We start from the raw sequence: 20078 nt of genomic DNA, 5'->3' as shown, positions 1-20078 counted from the left end.
TCTCACTGTGAGACAAAAAAGAAAGGCATAATTTTTTTGCCAGCTTCTCTGTATTTTAGCCCTAACTATACAGGTAACAAGAGCAAAGCAAACACTTAGAGCCAGCTTTTAAGGAAAGCTTAGTGGGATTTTGAACCGTAAAAATAAAAGAGCGTTGAATTCACAAATATTTTACTGGGAAAAGGCAGAAAATATACTAACTGCATCAGATAGTAGTCAGTAAAAAACTTCCTGGCACTTTTCAGTGGCCAGATTTGAAATTGCAGAGATGACCACCAGTAATATTTTTAAATTTTTAAATTGGATTTTAAATATCTTATTTCTGCAAAGCCATGATTATCCTTGAAAAACAAAAGCTTTCCAGCCAATCCATCAGCATCCAGTTTTGGTTTACAATGGCTATGGAAATACAATTTTTAGATGCACAGAACAACAAGGATGAAATGCAAAACTGCAAAAGAAAGATGGGGCTTTGAGAGCATCGTATCTATCTGTGAACAACTGAAACAGAGAATTGGTGGTAAACCTGATAATCTTTTGCAGAAAATGATTGATGGAAAGATTAATAAATTTAACAAAATATCCCTGATACCCCAGAAAACTAAAGATCCAGAAACAATTTTTGCTTGAGAGGAGTTTGGAAGGTTGGCTGACACAATGAATGTAAGAGAGCAGACAAAATGTAACTTGCTGCTGTGGAGAGAGATGTCGAAAACTGAACTGTACTACATTTGTAAAGCTCTATGTTTTTGCTATCTAAATGGAAAGCAGAAATGCCAGTGTGTGCACGAAGCCTCGTGTCACCTGGACGCCCGAGCGAGCACGACCTGGTTTATCTTGAATCGTTTGCACAGCCCAGGGTTGTCGAACAGGACACGTAGGCTTGGTCTGGAAGCAGCCCTGTCCCTTCCCCTGGCTCCTCTCTTTCCCCCCCGCTGCCTAAAGCCTTGCCAGGTCAGGCTGGGCCCGGTGTTCCGCGGGCGTGCGGGGCCAGGGGGCATGTGGGGCACGACGGCTGGCTGCCCCCGTGCTCGGCCCTCCCGGCTCTCCTCAGCGGTTTCTCCCGCACGCACGCCCCGATTGCAGGCTGCTGCGGCGCCGGCCGAGCCCGCAGCGAGCGCGGCCACCCGCTGCCGCGGCTCCTCATCCGGGAAGGCGAAGGGGGCAGGAGGCGAGAAGGGGCAGAAGGCGAGGAGGAGCAGGAGGCGAGGCGGGCAGAGGGCGAGGAGAGCCCGGGGCCGGCGGGCGTGAGGCGGCGGCCGCCGCAGCCGCGCGGGAGGGGACGCGGCGGCGCTCGCGCTCCGCCAATCGCGGGGCTGCTCACGCGCGGGCCGGGAGGCTGCGCCCAGCCTGCGGCGGCGGCTGCCGGGCGAGCCATGGGCACGGTGCCGTCCGCGCTGAAGCACTGCCTCAGCTATCAGCACCTCCTCAAGGAGCAGCTGTGGATCGCGGAGCCGCCCGCGGCCGCGCACCCCGCGCAGGTACCGCCCGGCGCGGGTCAAGGGATGGGACGGGGCCGGACCGACGGGCGCGGCCGCCACCAGCGGGACGACGGGGCGCCGCCGCCCCCTCGCCGCCCCCTCGCCGCCCCCTCGCCGCCCCCTCGCCGCCCCCTCGCCGCCCCCTCGCCGCCCCCTCGCCGCCCCCTCGCCGCCCCCTCGCCCCTCAGGCACGTCCCCCGCGCCGCTGCTGCCCCTGCCCGCCCGCAGCGCCCGGCTCTCTCTCCTGTCTCCTCCCTCCTCTCTCCCCTCTCCCGTCCTGCCCGGAGCACCAGGGGAGGCCTTTACCCACCGCCCCGCACCGCTGGGGTGTGTCTGGTCAGTGTTCCAGCACACGGCCGGTGTTACACCGTGTTGCAGGCAGTGCGAGCGCAGGTGGGTGGTGCTGGGGCAGCGGTGAGGCAGTGGCAAACCCACTCAGCGGTGGTCCTCGCCACGCGTGATCATTCACCGTGTGAAAATGAATCAAATAGCAGGGTGAGACGCATTTGGGCGGGTTCACGGCACTGCCCTTGCTCCCGCAGCTTGTGTTGCTCCCACGCGTGCGGCGGGCGCGTTTGCTGTCGAGGGAAGAGGCACTGCAGCCGCAGGGGTGCGGAGACAGAGCTGGGGGTTGTCACGTAGGGGTGAGTGCAGGTGGCTGCTTACCCTCCGGTCTGTGAGCTGTGAGCCGGTGTGGACAGTGGCTGCAGGGAGAGTAGGTTAGTTGAGACGCCTGGGCCGGCTGCGAAATCAACAGCGTAGGCCATGACTGTCCTAAACATGGCTTTGTAGGGGAAGAAGGGAAGCAAAGTTAATAGCATATCCTCTCTGAACGGTCATTCAGTCCAACTGCAGCTCCAGTAATCAGTCGTGCTTCAAACCTTTAAAAACATAAGCCAAGCCTAGAACAAAATAAACTGTACTTAAATAAATTTTTAATTTTATTTTTTTAAGAGCAGCTCTTGTTTGTTGCATCTTTCTTCTGTCTTCAGACAGGTGGTGGGATCATCTTCCATTTTTCTCCACTCTTTGGAAATGAGATTTAATTCCTATGTAGCAGTGTGACTTCAGAGGTGGAGAGATGATGAAAAATGATCTGAGTTGTATCAAAACTGGCAGCATTTTAATTTTGCTTCAAATACTCTGAGCCTCATATCTCAAAAGATGCATATATGGAATACCCAAAGCAACATTGTTGTGAGCATAGGGCTTTGTGTAGGTAAGCCCCATACAGCTTCCAGCTATCATGTTTCCCTGGGAATAGTGTCTATCCAGCATTAAATTTTGGGGGGAAAAAAATCACCTTTTTTTTTTAGTGGAATTTTTTTTATGGTAAATAAATACAATAGAATTAATGGACTTTTATGTATTAGGCTTGAAGCAAAGCGCTATAATTCTGTTCAAATGCCCTCACTACATTTTGGTGGATCATTTCCTTTCAAAAGATCTGAACCTTTTTTAAAAGTTTCCTTCAAAATACCTTGATATGCCACTTGATTGTGTCAGTCTCTCTCCCCCATCAGATGAAGCATTTGAAAAGTCTTTTGCAACAGAATGGGTTTGCAATCATTAACGTCTTCTCAGAAAATAGTATATTTTAAAAAAATATTTTCTTTATTGTAATGGATCATTTTACTGAATTTTTGCAGTGCTCTTCTTTTATTTTCATCACCATCCTTCTTCGTTCAAGGATACAGAAGGATCTTCATCAGTAAACAGCAAACATGAGAATATACAGCAAGCATCTTCCCCACGCACTTTGATGTGGGTGTGAGCTGCACAGTAGACTAATTAAATCCAGTTGGTCATTGTTCATGTTTTTTCACATTTGCTTCTGCATTACCTTGCTGTGATTTTACATGAATCTGTTCAAATTTCCATATTTCTCAGTTGGATTCTTAAACAACCCACAAAGGTTTTCCCTGTGTGGGAGTGCATTCCATACCAATGCCGTTCAAGAAAAAAAGTGTTTCTTGTTATGTGATCTATAACTATACTGGCTCAAGCAATGGTTGTAAAAGGTTTGTTGGTCTTTTATTTTTTTATGACCAGTGTATGTAAGATAGTTGTGGCAGCACCACTGCAATGATATTTATGAGAGTACAGTAAGGAATAAAATAAGAAAGAGGGTTTAGGTACAATAACAGTTTCCAAGATATAATGCATTCATGGCTGATAAAAATAAAGAGTTTATTTACTTGCTGAAATATTTTCAGCAGTTCCTTAGGATTTTTCTTTAACCACCAAGTCAAATGTAGATGTTGCTGCCAGGGCTCTTGTAAAAATAAAATAATTCTATTTTGTCTAAAAACCCCAAATATATAATAATTTGGTTATATACTGTGCTGGCTAATTTGTAGTCCTGTCCAGGTTTAACCAATTGAAGCTCTACTGGAGGTGATATAATGGGTTCTAAAGTGAGTAGTAGGATATCTTAATCTTTGTTTTCCTTTCTTTTTTCTGTTTCATTTAGCCAACCATTTTTGTGGTATTTTTAGAACAATATTTGACTTTAAAAGATAGACTTGCTTGAGTAGTAAAGTTGTTAAAAATGAGAGATGAAAAGTCATAGATAATTTGGCTAGGTGGCTAAATAGACAGTAAATAGAATTTTCTACTACCAATTTGTAGAAGTTACTAATACCTATTTCAGTCTTATTTAGACTAGTCTGTATTGCATCAAAAAATTACTGAACACCTGGCTGGTCAATGAGACACCACATTCCTTTTGCAGTGTGTTCATATTTCTCCATATTCTTAATTTCTTAACCGTTTGCTTCAGAACACCTCTGTAATGCTTCATACAAGGACTACAGTTCAGCTTCATTTTCTTAGCATTACCCCCATGGATATGGTTTTTATTACCAGGTCTGATTAACTTAATATTAAAGATCTGGTTTATTTTTACTAAATAAGAGCTATAGTCACACAAGATTTTGTTAAAGACATGGGTTTATATCAGAACTGTGATATGTGCTGGCATCTATGGAGAAAAGAGGTGGCTGTAGATACTGCAGTATTTCTGCAGGAGAGATTTCTGCAGAGATCAAGGTCATTACTGATGGTGACTCACAGGATTTGACCAGAGTGTGTAATGTACTTTGTGGTCTGCTTTGTGAAATGCTCAGGCTGAGCAGCAGGGAGGTGTTTTTCTGCTGCTGGTGTCCTCTGGTTTAGCAGGAACCTTCTAGCTGGTGAAGAGATGGACTGAGAGTAATTGACATTGGTCTTATCCTACAGACTTAATGTTATATTTTCATGCAGGCTAGAACAGAATTTTGATGCATTAGGAATATGGTAAGAACACAGCAGGGAAGACCTGGATGGCTAAAGTGTAAAAGACTGGGATGAAATTCAAGGATACAGAATGATTAGATGCTTTGAGACCTATAACCCAAACTAGAAACTTTGACTTTATTGTTAGAAGAGATTGAAGAAGAACCTTGGAATCCTCACAAATCATAGGATGACCCTGAGCTGCCAATATAGCTGCTAAAAAAATCTTATACCTGTTTTAAAAAAAAAAAAGTTAGGTCCTCAGATAGAGTAGATCAAGTATTTCCAGTCAAACATGGAGACGTTAATGCCATTGCAAAGAAACTGTATCTGTTCCATTTTGGTTACTCATGTTCAAGAAATTGAATTCCAGCTGGGATAAGTTAGGTCTTGCATCACTGGAATTGGATCATGATTTGGGAACATTGATTAGGAAAAGGGAGGTGAAATGTAAAATGACTTGGGTTTGTTTGATATCTAGTGTTAAGACCTGGAGGATGTGTGGGCAGGGTGGGAAGAAGAGGAATTAGCTGTTTAAAATAAAGGAAGATGTTGCTACCCACAAACACACACTTATACTCAGTCCATATAATAAATATAAAGTAGAAATTTAAAAACAAATTACCAATTGGTGGAATTCTTTAGGAGCTTTTTAATCACAGTAATGAGGATATGGTTTAGGTTTACTAAAAGGATTATATGATGTGGTTTCCATAGTAGTGAAAATTATTTGGTTTTTAAGAACTTTTAGTGATGATATAATAAGGAATAGAGGATAGATATTTAAATGTATTAAAAGAGACAATTCCATGTCCAGTTTTTTAAATTACATTGCATGGCTTACAATACTTTGTTGAGGTCAGAGTGTCAACTTTAGCGTGAGTATTCATCTGCCACTTTAAACTGAGGAATTCTATTCTGCAAGGGGGTAGTGGCTAAACATAACTAAATTATAAGCATCTTTTTCTGAAACCATTGCATTTATGTACTACTAGCTAGGTGTACCAAGGGGTATAGTACAACAAGAATATATTAGGTGTCATTGTTTGGTGAGGGCTACCTACACTTACAACAAATTTAGCAAAAATAAGACAAAAATAAGACTCTAGTCTCTTATTTTGATGGATGTAGCTGTGACTCCAGGAAGTGTAATCTGTCTAAACAATGCTAATGTGTGCTATGTTATGTTGTAGGATTTCTGTCACAGACTTGGGCTGTTATATGGAATGCAATCCAGAAGCAGTAAGAGTTGTTCAGGATATTACCATTGGAAAGTTTTATATCTGGGGAGGAACAGAAATGCCAGGTGCTAAATACGTAAAATAATGAGCAAAAGCTCGTGTCCTCTAATTTAGACAGCTAACTTCTGTTTCAGAGTCTTGATTCCAATGATTTATGTGCTACGTGCCTAAATATCCAGACTAAAAATGCACAGACTAAGATTCCCTCATCTCCTCACTGCATGGCACTGTTGGATCTAGAGATGCACACAAGTCTCTTACTTTTTCAGTTTTAATGTGCTAGTTTAGATTTTCTGACAGATTGTCATGTTTTAAACATATGCTAGAAACCTCTAAAATTTATTTTTAAAATAACTCAAGAATAACAGCAAGACCCACAGTCCATGTGACAATTATATATGTCTTACTCACCTATGTTTGATTCTTGATTCAAATTACAGCATAAAAAATGAGGCACATAGTATTATGCAGCCTGAGAGGAGACAGCAGATCTCTTTTATTTGAGTCTTTTAGGTACACCTCAGAGCAACTGATTTGAGACATACTGTATTTCATGTTCTTTTTATCTCCTTGTAATTATATATTCCAGGAATAAATTAACATTTGCAGGCTCTCATCAAATAACTATTTAGGCTATTGTCATTTTTTAATTTAATTTATCAAGCTAAGAAGTACTATAAAAAATTTGCTGACAACAATATTGCAGGTTTATTAATTTACTGTAACAATTACCATACATCATTTTTATACCCTTTTTTTATTATTTTTTTTAATCTGATGAAAATTGCATGTAAGTAGAGGAAAAACAAGGTAGTTTTCCTGGACTTTATGTTGCAGTTTTTGTTTCTTAACTCTTTCAATGGATGGCATTATTTAAAAATACTTAATGAAATCTTTATAGAGAAAGTATGTTAGTTTCATTGGGCAAAGATCTTTTTTCCCCTTTTCCGTTTGTCCACTATTTTTACCTCATTCTGACCTTATGTTGTCTTACATATAAATAAGACCAAATATTTGATCACTAAGAGAGATCACTGAAGTTCCTGGTTTCCAGTCCTACCTTCTTCCAGCCCTTCTGTATTCTTCTATATGCAGAGCCCTTGTCAATACAGACTCATTAAAGGGGTCTTTTTCTCAGTGAATACAAAAATGGCCCAAGAATGGGTCTTTTTTTTTTTTTTCTTTGTTGCAGATTCCAAGGAACATTTATTTTCTTAGTCTTCATAAGATTTTAAGCATACAAAGTTATTAAATAGAAAGAATAAATTTTTATATATTATATAAATATAATTATTAAATATATATAATATAATAAATAGAATAATAAAGTGGAAGAGATCATAATTTGAATTATAGTAATCGATTAAGTTTGTATCAGCATGCTGTTTTTTCTTGTTGACTTTGGAAATGATGAATGACATATGATACATGCTGACACTGAAGGCAGTAAATAAAACACCCTCCCACTGAATTGAACTGGAGTGCAATGCTGAGCTCTTTCTAAAATGTTCTTTGAAGTCAAGAGGAGTTTCCCCTTCAGAAGAGCAAGTCACTAGACTCATGCCAGCTTTTGCAGTCAGGTATTTTATGTACTGCAGTGTAAGATCTCAAGAACATTGAAGAGAGGGAGTCCAAAAAAGCTGAGTGGTTGTTTGTTAGGGGATCCAAACAGGATGTTACAAGTTCAGAGGCTGATAAAGTGTAGGTTTGACCTAAGCTGAGTCACTGACTTGCAGTTTTTTTATGCCATTGCCCTGTAAATACTGGACAGATAACAGGAACACTTTAGTTGATAGAGATCTATGCTATATTTGGATTATTAAGTGAATTTAAAATTTTATAATTAAGGTGGAAATATTGTAAAGGATTTACTTAGCATATTTGGGAACTAAAAAATACACAGGAAGTTTTTATTCAGACCCCATATCTGCTTTTTGCTGAGATCTCATTTATGACTTTTCCCACCTCCATCTCCTTCAAAGCCTAAATATGGGCACAGTGATGTTCATTTCCTCTCATGACAGCTCAAGGAGGAGGATTGATTTAAGATACCCCACATGTCAAATAATCATTTTAAAATTCCTGCGTCTTGAGATGATTCTTTTCTCATTGCTTTGGCTGGAAGTGAAGATAAGTGAACTGCCAAAGATCACTCAGATCCCAATTTAATTCCTACTGAATTAAAAGAGAATATATTTTAATAAGACTCTTATTTAAAATTTTTGGATTTTCTGTCTTTTAGTTTTGGTAAGAAAATCTCACCTTAGAAGATTACTGTACCAGCTATTCAGACATAGACGTTTTCATAACACCAAACATTTACTGCTCCTAATTAATCAATTTTTCTGGTTTTTAACTTTCTGATATGGTGACTAATAAGCAGTATAAACTGTTGTCTCTGTAGTGGATTTTAGGTTTTTTAGGTTGTTTTTTTTCCACTTAGAAGGAATGCTGAGTACCTAGAATGCTTAAGGGTGGGATGCTGGGTACCTGGATGAAGTTACTTGTTTTCTCTATATTTTAATGATAAGACTATTTTTTGGTGATTCTGAGGAAAAAGGTAGCTTCAACTCTTGCAGCACCTGTGTTGAAAGATTCACGTGTTTATGGAAGTGTGAGTTCGAATTTCAGTTTATATGTGAATAGCATGCAGTAAGAAACTAGTGCACTGTAGGTACAGTCCAGAGATAAAGCTGAGTTCTCATCACCCTTACTTCTTTCACTACATAGATATTTGAGGTGTTTAAACAAGGTGATGGTTCTCTGAAATTTTAGGAACTGAAGGCTATTGAGAATCTTTAATATGTCATGTATGAAAGAAGTTATGTTTAAAGAAACTCTGGAGAGCTTCAGAAAAGTAGTTATTTAGTACTTCAGGCTGTATTGAATTCTCTTCTATTGTTTAGCTCTCTCATTCATTTAGCAAAGGTATAATATTTTCTGTAGCATCCTTCTTTTCCCCCAAATGTATATTTAAAAAGATAGATGGTAGTTGTGTGGTATTGTGAACTTGCTGGGTAAAAGGTGCCACCCTACAAGTTTGCTGGTGCACATGATAATGCAGATGTGGACCTTGACATACAATGTTATGAAGTACTATGCATGCAGTAAGGCTCATCAATTAACTGATCCTCAGAAAATGCTAGAACATAAAAATAATAATTTTACATGTGGGAATAAAAATTACGCAGAAATTTGTAGGAAAAGGTTCTCTCTGTCTATCAAATCCATCTATCTTCTGTAACTTATGAAAACTTGTTGGAATTCTGAGAGAAGTTGCTTTCTTGATTGATCAGATATTTCTGAGATAAGAGTTTGATCAAAATCAGACTTTCATAGTGTGCTAAGTGCCTGTGAAACAAATTCAGCATTTTTGCTTTTCAGCGGAAGGGAAATATTACTGCTGTGTTAATGTATGCTTATATAGCCCTTTTGGGGTAGAAATGTCACAATGGTGCACATGCTTTAAATATAGGAAGTGCAGTAGAGATGAAGGATTTTTTCTATTTTGTAATATGTTGATAGGGACATCATATACAATGAATAATAAGGATTTTATTATATAAGGTATTATTAATCAGACACATATTTTATTATCTGGTCTTTTAATCAGTCACTTCAGAGGAAAACTGCTAAATGCATGGTTTACATTTCAGAAAAATATTTCCATGTACAGTTTTAAGGGTTGCCTTTCAAACTTAAGCTATTAAAGTTAGAAGTAATCAACTCATAGCTTTCTTTTCTAACTCTTATAACTTAACTGAGTTAGGTATCATGTCAATGGTGAAGATTTTGATTAACATTTGGGACAAAGGTCTAGTATTGCAAATGATGGGAAAGATGCTGCAGGTGATAAGAAGGAAATTTTATTTACTGTTGGAATGTTTTTATAGCCGATATTATTTTTAGATAATTCCCTTGTTAAATGGAGATTTATTTTACAGTTTGGTGTAAATGAATGAAAGTTACTCCAATTGTGGCATTACATTTGAATTTATTTGGATTAAATATTCTTATGAGAGTCATTTTCAGCAGCTCTTGTGACAAAAACACAGATTTATTACATGCAGAAATTGCTAAAAGGTGCACTGGTGAAAAAACTGTGCTGGGTAGACATTTCTTCTTTGTTTGAGTGGGGTTTTTTTGTCTACAGATGTTAGCTGTTTTATTTGGGAATAAAGGTGTTAGTTTATGAGTTTCTTGGAAAAAGAAGTTTAAAGGCTTTGAATGGATGAGATGTGTGGACTGAAGCACCAGAGGACATTGCTGGAATGTTAGGCGAAACCCATAGGGAAATAATTCAACAGCAGCATCTGGAAAGGAACTGTATGTGGCTTTAGGGCTTACTTTTAATGCAAGTAGTTGAGATTAAATATAGGTGTTAGTATGTGAGAAATGGAGGAACAAGGTAAGTGATGAAGGTATATCATGTCGAACACTGGGATTAGGGAAAAGATTGAACAGAATCCGCAGCTGATCACATCTGAGTTTTTAAAACCCTGGAAACATAATTTGAATTGAACTGTACACTAGCTTCATAGAAAGTAAAGCAGTGTACATGAATATTTTATTAGAGAAGGAGAAGATAGGCTATAGGCCGCTTCATTGGCCTTGGCATGTCACTTTTGCCAGAATGGGATGAATGAAGATGGTGAAAAGTTAAGCTACTAAGCCAGTCGGCTGTTGGCTATGCAGAGAGAAATCAACTGGTGATTGAGAGTTTTCTCTTGTCTCCCTGCCATTTTTTGATATTTATTACTTGATTCAATTTCCTAAGCACTCTTGCCTGGTGCCATGTGAGATGCTCTAAGGTAGCTGAGATGGCTTATAGGATTGGCAGGTATTGAACAGGATTTACTGCAGACTTCTGCCTTCTGGCTCAAGGGCTCGAGGTCAAGTCCGGTGCATCTCAAATGCACAAGGGTGCCTGTACTTAGCCATCTGACCTGTGCCCCTACTGTTTGCTGCGTTGTCGGATAAGCTTTTGGCCATTGCTGACACTGCTGAGAAGTGGCTTCATTCAGTTGGCCATGTTTCATTGATGATGCCATTTATGATGCCCTATAATATCCTCCTTTATCTCCAGCTTCCAAAAAGCCACAGGTCCTGTGTCCTGCAAGGTGTGTTGAGGGAACCTTAAGATATTTTATGTGAATATATACATTAACTGAACAGGGATACCTAGGACACCTGTAGACATAACTGTGTAGATATTTAAGGATTTTTAAAGTCCAATTGAATCCTATCATTAAGAACATTTCAGGACATTTAGAGCTTAATGAGTGGTCTGGCTGCATTGCCATTTTGTCCATAACTAGCATTATCTATTGTCAGTCATTGGGAAAATCCCTCAGTTAAGTTTACGTGTCACAGTAAAATGAACGTACAGCCGATATTAGTACTGTTAGATATTTTTCTTTTCCCTTTTTTTTTTCCTTAGTTAATATTGGTCTTTTTACTAATTTTACAACTACATAAATATCTTTCTCATCAGTTGAGCACTTTATTATTCAGAATATGGAGGCTTAAAAAAAACCAAAGAAACAAGCTTCCTAAATGGGCAAAGTCTGGAAGTGAAAGCAATAAAATTTGGAAAATATCATGATTCATTTTGCCATGACAACCTTTAATCTTCTCAAACAGTCTGAAGTGGTATATTCCCAATTTGATTTTGTCTTTGTCATAGTTTCTCCAGTACCAGTATATTCTCTTCTACTTGTTCCACTTCAATGTGTTCAGGTTTCCATGATATATTTTAAAAATTTCATATAAGGAAAAATTTTAATGCCTTTAATTATTTTCTGCAAAATAGGGAGAAAACAATATTGTTTAAATATGCTCACATTTCACTAATTTCATAGTGAAAATGGAAGATTTTTAAAACATCATGAATGACGTAGTGTTAAAGTTATAATTTCCTTACCACTATTGGGAAATTATTATGGTAACGCTTTACAGATGTTATTTTTCTAAAGAACTTTATAAATCTCAAATTCCTCTGAAGGATGAGTTGCCAACAGTGGTGAAATAAATAGCCATTAAAAATACTGTCATTTTAATCAGTATCTTTTGGAAAGAGAGCTATGGAAAACATAGTGGTGGGCCACCTGTACTTAAATTCATGATTTACTTCATCTTTTAGGCCCAGCCTTTGGACACAGAAGATGATTTTGATTGCAATAGTAATGGAGAATAGTTGATTTACTTTCAGCTTTTAATTTTAATTCTTAAAGATCTATGCATAACTCACTTATATTGACAATGAGTTATTTAGAGAGACTTACTTGATAGGGTGGATGGGCAATATATTCATTTCCCCCACCATTGATATCCCAAAGTATTTTTAAGAGCAAATTACTTACACATGTTGGATTTGTAATGATGATCATGCCTCTGCTTTTTCAATGTGTGTGGAAAAACACCACTCTTTCTCTGGAGCTTCTAAAATTCTGTCTTTAGTCTAGCCTGTAAAACACCGTACACACCATAACACTATTACCATAAATAATAGTAAAGGAAAGTGTGGGAGGTTTTGGCTCCAGTGTCATCAGTATGCTGTTGATCTCTGTTCTCTGTATCCTTTTCATCCAGCCCAGATGGCAGAGTATGATTGCTTTTCCAGGCTTTGACCAAGATAGGGATATGGATGAAAGTGAGTTGGCTGTAAATCAGCTTGGTTAATGGAGAAATGCTGCTTGTTAGCCAAGGGAAGCATTTAGGGAAATAGAAAAAGGTAATGTATACACCATGTCCTGAAAATACATTTTTAATTTTTGCTGAAGTGACTGGCTGTGTTGGCCTCTGGTTTATAATAGAGGTCTCTAGTATCATTTATTATTGATTTCATTGTAACACTGTGTCATAGACAACCAAGTCTAACTGTGGTTGTCTATGCCTCTGCTACCACCTGATGCTACTAATAGCTTCCTTGATCATTGTTTTTCAAATTGTCAAAAATTGTCTGTGACTTTAGCACATATACGTGCTTTTTTAGGTTTCATGAACAGTTGGCTGTAATTTGGGTATTCAGATCTCTGCTATTCCATGTACTCTATACAGCAACAAATGTTTTTGAGAAGATGTCAAGTCATCAGTGATCATTCAGAAAGTTCAGTCTCATCCAGGAGACCATTATTTGGCAAATGTGTGTCTGTCATTTTTGTTGTCAGGTTATGAAAGAATTTTTGTAAAATATAGGCATGAATATTAAAGAAGGTTTTTTTTTTGTTGTTTTCAAAGATAGTGAACAATCTTTGGCCTTGATTTTCTGTTTGTCCTGTAATGCTGCTTTTTTTTTTTTTTAAGAGCATCCAACATCATAATAGAGAATTGGACATGTCTGTTAGACACTCAGTCTCCAGTTCCTGAGATTTCCTTCTTTGAAGAGCTGTCAGAACAGCAGTTTTGTTAGCCTGCCATATGCCTGTGGAATTTTCTGACCCACTGGAGCTTGCATTAGGTAAATTTTAAGCCATGACCACATGAGATATCTGTGTAACTCTATACTGACATGTAGTAAGTTGTCCTTGACCTCATAGATGGAATCTAGCATGGACTCTCCTGATTTTGATGATCAATTAAAAAAGTGCAATGTATATAATTCAATGTATATAATTCACATTTCTTCCCCTTGCTTACTAGAGGGAAAAACCTCTGGGGGTCTGTACCTATCTTCACATCAAAATTGCTTCATAGATATTTTCCAGTATACTTTCACTGGCTTTGTTTCTATTGAGTTATAAAAATAACAATGAAATATCTTAATTAATTATAGATCTTAAATGTTGATCATTATATGCTTATATTCCCCATATTTATTTCCCCGTATTATTTGAAATACTACTAGTAATTGTATTTTTTGCAAAACTTACATATGTTTCTTTGTGAATGTTTATATGAATAGATTTTGCTCATGACTGTTATATAAAGTGGAAAATACTGCTTTATTGATTTTCCATCCATCATAGCCTTTACTGTGTCCCTGAGATAACACCACCAGTTAGGTTGTGTGCTATCATTTCACCAGATCTATGCTTTGTACAGTTTTGGGGGTTGAAAGCAATGTATGAAAACTTACAAAGCAAGGATTTAATCAGGACTAAAGCTAAAGAATATGAGCTAACAATTCTTGGCTTTATATCCTGCTACTAAGAAAAACACTTGGCATAGTAGTTCAGTGTAGCTCATCAGTTTTGAAAGAAACACTGTTATATTTTGTGTAATGGAAAGATCAAGAAGAAAATCTAGTTTATGAAGAAACTGAGAAAGTAATAAAGAAATGTAGAATAATATTGTTGCAAGATCAGTATGGTAACACATGCCATTTGTTTGACTAAAAGTAGTAGTTTCAGAATGCATAAAAAAAAACCAGTGAAGAATCTTAAAGCTTGTTTACTACTTCTGAACTCTGCACTTCCTCATGGAAGGGGAAAATTAGTAATTACCTAAGAAGGAACTTGACTTTAGTCTGCCATGTGATATGAAAAATACATCAGAAAACAACTTTCACCCTCCCATACGTTTAAAAATGTATTATTATTACATTTTATTCTTATGCTTTTAAAATAAAAATGAAAGTAGACACCTCCAAACAGTATTCAAATGTATGACTACGCTCTCAATTAAACAAAACAGTTCCAGGCTTTCAGTTTATGTGTGTTCATAGATCAAGTTGAGTTCACTTCAGTTGGTTATATGAGGTAAATTGTGTACTGGAGGCAGCTGCAGGTTATGGTTTCCCATCCATTAAGAACATTCACTGTAAGCAAAAGAGTAAACTACAAGTCATAGAAAATAATCAGCAGGTGTTTCACCCAAAGTATGTGAGAGTTGATCTCTTCTAATCTACTATAAAGGAAAATAGTCTGGGAAGTGAGGAATTCCTCCTGTTCCCCCTCTCAGACTCCTGCAGACAGAGATTATATTGATTTATTAACTCTGTAGCTCTTTAGAAAATGTGCTGTTTTCTGTTTGTCTGAAAGAAATGTTCTTTCTTATTGAAAGGAATTCTTTGTTTGTTTTGCTACATCTCATTGCATTTTGTCAAGACCAGGGAAGTACTGTGCTGTGAAATTGGTTTGCAGACTTTGTACCTCTGTGGCAATTGTCTATGTGATAGGTGATTTAGCACAATTGCATATTATGCTAAAGTTTTCTCTTATAAACATTATTCTGTTGTGTATCAGGCAGAGCTCTTTTACTACTAGTTGAATTTTGGTATATTTTTTCTTATCAAACCCTTGTTTGTTCCTTGAATAAACATTATTCTTTGGTATTACTGTCATAGCATCTGATAGCTGTAGCCTCCAGTGGGTAAGGAGATAAATCAGAGAGAGTTAATACTCAAAACACTAATGTTCAGCTGTATTTTATGAGTGCTGCTACTCTAATATGAAAAGTGTGATATTTCTGGCCTTCATCAACAAAGCTTATCCTTAGGGTGCTAAGCATTAACAACTACTATGCTTTTGTTTTAGGTGCAACTGATAGAAAGGGTCAAAGAAAGGGAGAAATAGGCTCCATTCTAATCCCTGCCTGTTTGACTTGGGTTAAAAAAATACTCAAGGAGTCTATCTCTGAATTGGATGCTAAGGAACAAGGTTCAGATATTACAATGAACTCCGGAAAAGGAAATTTCTCTGTCAGGGTGTAGGGAGGGCCAGCAGCTCCCTAAGGGGGGGACCTAATGTTGGTAACAGGCAGTCTCACAGGAGCCAAGTGGGGTGAGAAGTGTAGGCCTAGAGGTGGTATTCTAGAGGGTAGGCCTAGAGGTGGTGTCCTAGAGGGTAGGCCTAGAAGGGGTTCAAGCACAAGTCCAGGTCATTGGGTGAGTTTGTGGTGTTCAGGGAGGTCCCAAGTTACAGCTGGGAGTTCAGGTCAGTGAGTCATGGTCAGGCTTTAGTCCAGTGGTGGTCAACAGAGTTGGCCATGCAACCCTGTGCCCGTCAGGCAGATCCATAGTGATGAGAAGGATCCAAGGTCAAACTGCAAAGTCAGTCCATGGGTCTAGGTCTGGATTGATGTGAGTACTCTGTTTACAGGGGAGTCATGGGAAAACAAGGAGGCAAGAATTAAATTGGTCTGATTTGCTTCTAGGCTGTAGTTTGGGCAGAAGAATAGAGATCATGACAGTTGCTGCAAAGAGTTGATCTTTATTGACTTAGTATCCTCTTCATTGGACTGAAGTTAGCTGAGGTTTCTTAAACTTGATCTGAAAACCTTTGCTAGATCTGCTGTGGCTTTGGAAGACCTATTGTAAAAGATTTTCAAAAGGAATAGTGATTTATAGATGGTTTTTTGATTTTTGAAATTTGCAACTAGGTCCATGATTAGTGTAGTTGAGTGTGACTTGAATGTTCTAGTTTCATGTAAGAATAGTATTCTTTACGCAGCAACCATTTTTTCAGTCTTTTGGGCATTCCTTGCTAATGTCATTTCTTACCTTTTGATTTGCCAGCTCATCAGAATACTTGACAGAATTCTTTTCTTTCCAAATCTTAATTTCTATTTTCTAAACAAAAATAATAGTTTTTTTTTCCTTGTTTATTAGTTAATATTACTTGTACTTTATCACTTTTGCCTTTACCATTAAAATCCTCTTTGTAAACAGGATTAGATCAACTGGCCACTCCAGCAACATGAGTTGCTGGATTTGAGACATAAGTCTCATAATTCAGTTAAATTCATTTTTGTTTAAAATCATATTTCTTACATTTTCGTATGAATTACTTTTTTTGTAAGCAACCTTGCAACAATAAGTAGTATACTAGCAGATTTTATTGGAATTTTATAGTTAATGTAAATGACAGTAGAAATATTAGGGCTATAATTTTACCTTAGAAATCCTTACAGTGAATTCTTTCCCAGTTCAGACAATCTCCTGATACATGTACATCACTACTCTTTTATAAGCTCAAACAAACCTGACCTCAACAATTATCTGGTTTATTCCAGGTGAGTTAACTCTGCACTTAACTAATTTTATTCTGTAATGATTTATTTGGATTTTATATTTTGCCATCCAATGGACAGTCTCCAGTTGATTGAGTTGTTTTTTGAAGTAGGAAGTCCCAATATTTCTACTCATTAAGTGCCAGGCTACTGTTTCATCTATGACATCCTAGTTTATAGCCCAGGATCAGTTTTGTCATTTCATTTTCTTACTTACTCAGCATCAGAAACAACATGGAGAGTCCTAAGTGTTATCTTGAGTATTGCTTTTATTGAAATGCATCTGGGATTTCAATGGAATTTTGTACTCTGCTGTAACTGCTTTGCTTGTGGTATGTCTTTGTAAACATTCAGGTCATGAATAAGGAGTGATATAATAAGAAAACATCACGTGATGAAAGATTCTCAGGGGCTGAAGGTTTTTGCTAGTCATGGTCCGTTCATGGCTCCTCTTCTCCCAGTGGTCATGTCAGCAGCATGCAGCAGAAGTTCTAGAATGAATACTCAGTTTGTCTTTACCGAGGAATATTCCTCAGGCTCATCTCACTTTTTTTTTGAATCTTCTCCATTTTTTCTCTAGTTAAGCTGGGAATTAATATGTTTTATATCTGCCTTCTGGTAGTGTGAGCCATGTGAACAAGGATTTTGATTTCTTCCTGTTTATTTCCTCTATATCCTGTAAAGTTTAGAGACATCTATGTATTCAGAAGATTGACCAGTTTTCTTTGTTCTCATTCCAGCAATCATATGATTTATCTTAGAGCCTTCTCCCAGTTTTTTGGGAATTTTTCCATGTCACTGCAGGTATACATTATGGAGTTAGGATGCCACCTCCCTGCTGATTCTTGCTGAAAACTGCCTTCCTGAGTAATTCTTTGTACAAGATGGACCTACCTTTTGTTCAGTTGTCTTCTGTGCCAGAACACCACCTTGTGGAAAAGGAAAGCAGAGCTTTATTTTACTAAGGATTGAAAAGACCAGAACCTCCAGATCCTTCTCTTTTACTTTTGTGTTTTCCAGTTACCTTTGAGAAGCTCTGGGTAATATTTGCCATTGCTATTTCTGCCCTTATGAATGACCTTCATGGAATAAAAATCAGGAGCCTGAAAGAACCTCAGCACCTTAAGTAGAAGTACTGAAGTACTGACAGAGCTTAAAAAGTGTGTTTATTTAATCTTTTTACATTTATTGTTACATTAGGGAGATTATACTGCTTTAATTAAAAGTTACTAGGGTTTTCTGTAATGAACCTAAATTTGCAGCTATTTGTAGTTGAGAGAAAATGTTTCCATACAGAAATTTGGCATTTAGTGTCTCAAGCTAAATGGTTTGGTTTTCCTTTTTCTATTTCTTTTAGAAATTCTCTTTGGCTGCATTCTATTTTGAGAGAGGCAATTTTTTTGTGGTTTTATATGCTTTTTGTGCTCCCTTGGCAAGGCTTGATACATGGAAAAACAAATTTTCCAGGCTCTTAGTCTTTTATGTCAGCTATTTCCTTTTTGATATTTAAAACTGATACTTTGGTGGTCATTACTTTTTAACAGAGACCCTGTATTATTCAATAAGCAGTCGCCCCTAAGTATTTGCCATTACTACTTTTCATATATTGTTACATAAAAATGGTTCATATAGTTCAATCTAGTAAATATTTTTTCTGAAACAAAATTGTATACCTGACATGTTTAGTGGTACTAAAATTGGTACTTGTGTATTTCTGCAAAGTTCACCATTTCTCATTAATTTAAAATATGAAAACTGGTTTGCATTTTTCTATTTATTTCTGTTTTCTAATTATTATCTGTAGGGAATTTAATGCCATACTTAAAGGTGTTGAAATTTTCTAAGTTGTTCCCGTTGGTTCAGAAAATCATTTCTTTTACCCAAGGGTGTGATGTACATTTGAAATGCTATGGTCAGAGTTTGGGGAAATGAGTCCTTCAATTCATGAAGCCCAAGTCCTTGTTGAGGTCTGATGCCATCCAGGTATTAAACAGAGAAGTGTTTAAACTCTGTCTAAGTTCTTACAGACTTCAGTGTGTTCTGTGCACTTGAAGCTTGACTAGTGAGTGCAGATGGCATTGAGCTGGCACAGAATATGACTCATGGCTCAGGTGATTTCTTCAGATGTTATAAATAATATCCAGATACTCTGGAAGCATGGCGCTGTGATCAGAAAAATTTCCTAGAAAGTGGAGTCTCCTTTTTCTTCCCAACAGCTTTGCCAAGTACATATTTCCTTCTCTCTGAATGTCCTAACAGCTAGTTACCGAGTATTCATTCACAGGACAGGTGAAATCCCAAGGAGTTCGAGCCTCCTTGGATTCAACTTGGGCCACAGCATAGAAAAATGCTGGAGTCATTTTAGCAGAAGATGATACACATACTCTTATAGTCTTCAATTTGTTTCTGTGTTCTATCCAGCAAAAATGGACTGTAAAATGTAAAATAGTATACAGGAACCTGAACCTAAGTATTCTGCCTGTCTTTGACTTGCTTGTTATCTGAGCTTCAGCAATGCAGCATAAGAGAAATTATTAGTTATGCTGGGGACAAGGATGATATCAGAACAGAATGTGTGAGATGAATAAGAAACTGGCTGAGGAGGAAATAGGAGCTAATATTGCAAGCAGATGTATTAGACTGGAAAGATATCGCTGGTGGAGCTCCTCTTCCTTTTTAGCATCTTTCTTCTATGTTTTTTTTTTTGAGATAATACATGTTTGTACTAAAATAAGGTAATCATAGTCCAAAAGTTTTCACAAGAAAGTATGAAGGTTCTAGTGTCTGCTGATAAATAAAGAACAGGAGACATTTTCAGTACAAGATTGGATGCCATAGAGGAGAAACTGAGTGACACTGAAGATAGGAGCAATCAATGTACCAGAAATAAAATTACATGGAATACAATGCAAAACAAGACTCCTCTGGACTCGGAGCCAAGTTTACTCTAAGCTGTTAGTTCATCAGCTTGAAGCGTGTACAGATTTGTTTATAGTACTGCCTAGAGTTTCCAGTATGTGGGAGTCATTCTCTATGTGGTTCTCAGTGTTGTTCTCACTCTATGAACAGTGAATTCAAGTTGAGTCTGACTAGTGAACAGGAAGGCTATAGAGAAAATCAGGGGCTGAGA

The 20078-nt window shown here is 37.9% G+C and overlaps 1 protein-coding gene across 6 annotated transcripts in view; it reads left to right on the top strand.

The window, feature by feature from the left end:
- The first annotated feature begins 246 nt into the window (after nt 1-246).
- The window catches only part of HMGCLL1 (3-hydroxymethyl-3-methylglutaryl-CoA lyase like 1), a 74689-nt gene continuing 54857 nt past the window's right edge, over nt 247-20078 (top strand). The window contains exons 1-2 of one of the 6 annotated variants that reach the window (XM_038132489.1): nt 1327-1481; nt 13304-13457. Coding sequence is in view for 2 of the 6 variants with exons in the window: in XM_038132487.1 (XP_037988415.1) it covers nt 1377-1481 (105 nt within the window). In the remaining 4 variants the exon portion in view is untranslated. Of the gene's footprint in view, nt 1482-1717; nt 1875-13303; nt 13458-20078 lie in introns of those variants that run through there. The other 5 variants (XM_038132488.1, XM_038132487.1, XM_038132486.1 and 2 more) reach the window with 5 other exon arrangements.

This window comes from Motacilla alba, chromosome 3 (assembly GCF_015832195.1).
Source record: "Motacilla alba alba isolate MOTALB_02 chromosome 3, Motacilla_alba_V1.0_pri, whole genome shotgun sequence".
Lineage (NCBI taxonomy): Eukaryota > Metazoa > Chordata > Aves > Passeriformes > Motacillidae > Motacilla > Motacilla alba.
The sequence above is the reverse complement of the archived record's forward strand: the minus strand, read 5'-3'. Positions and strand labels throughout refer to the sequence as shown.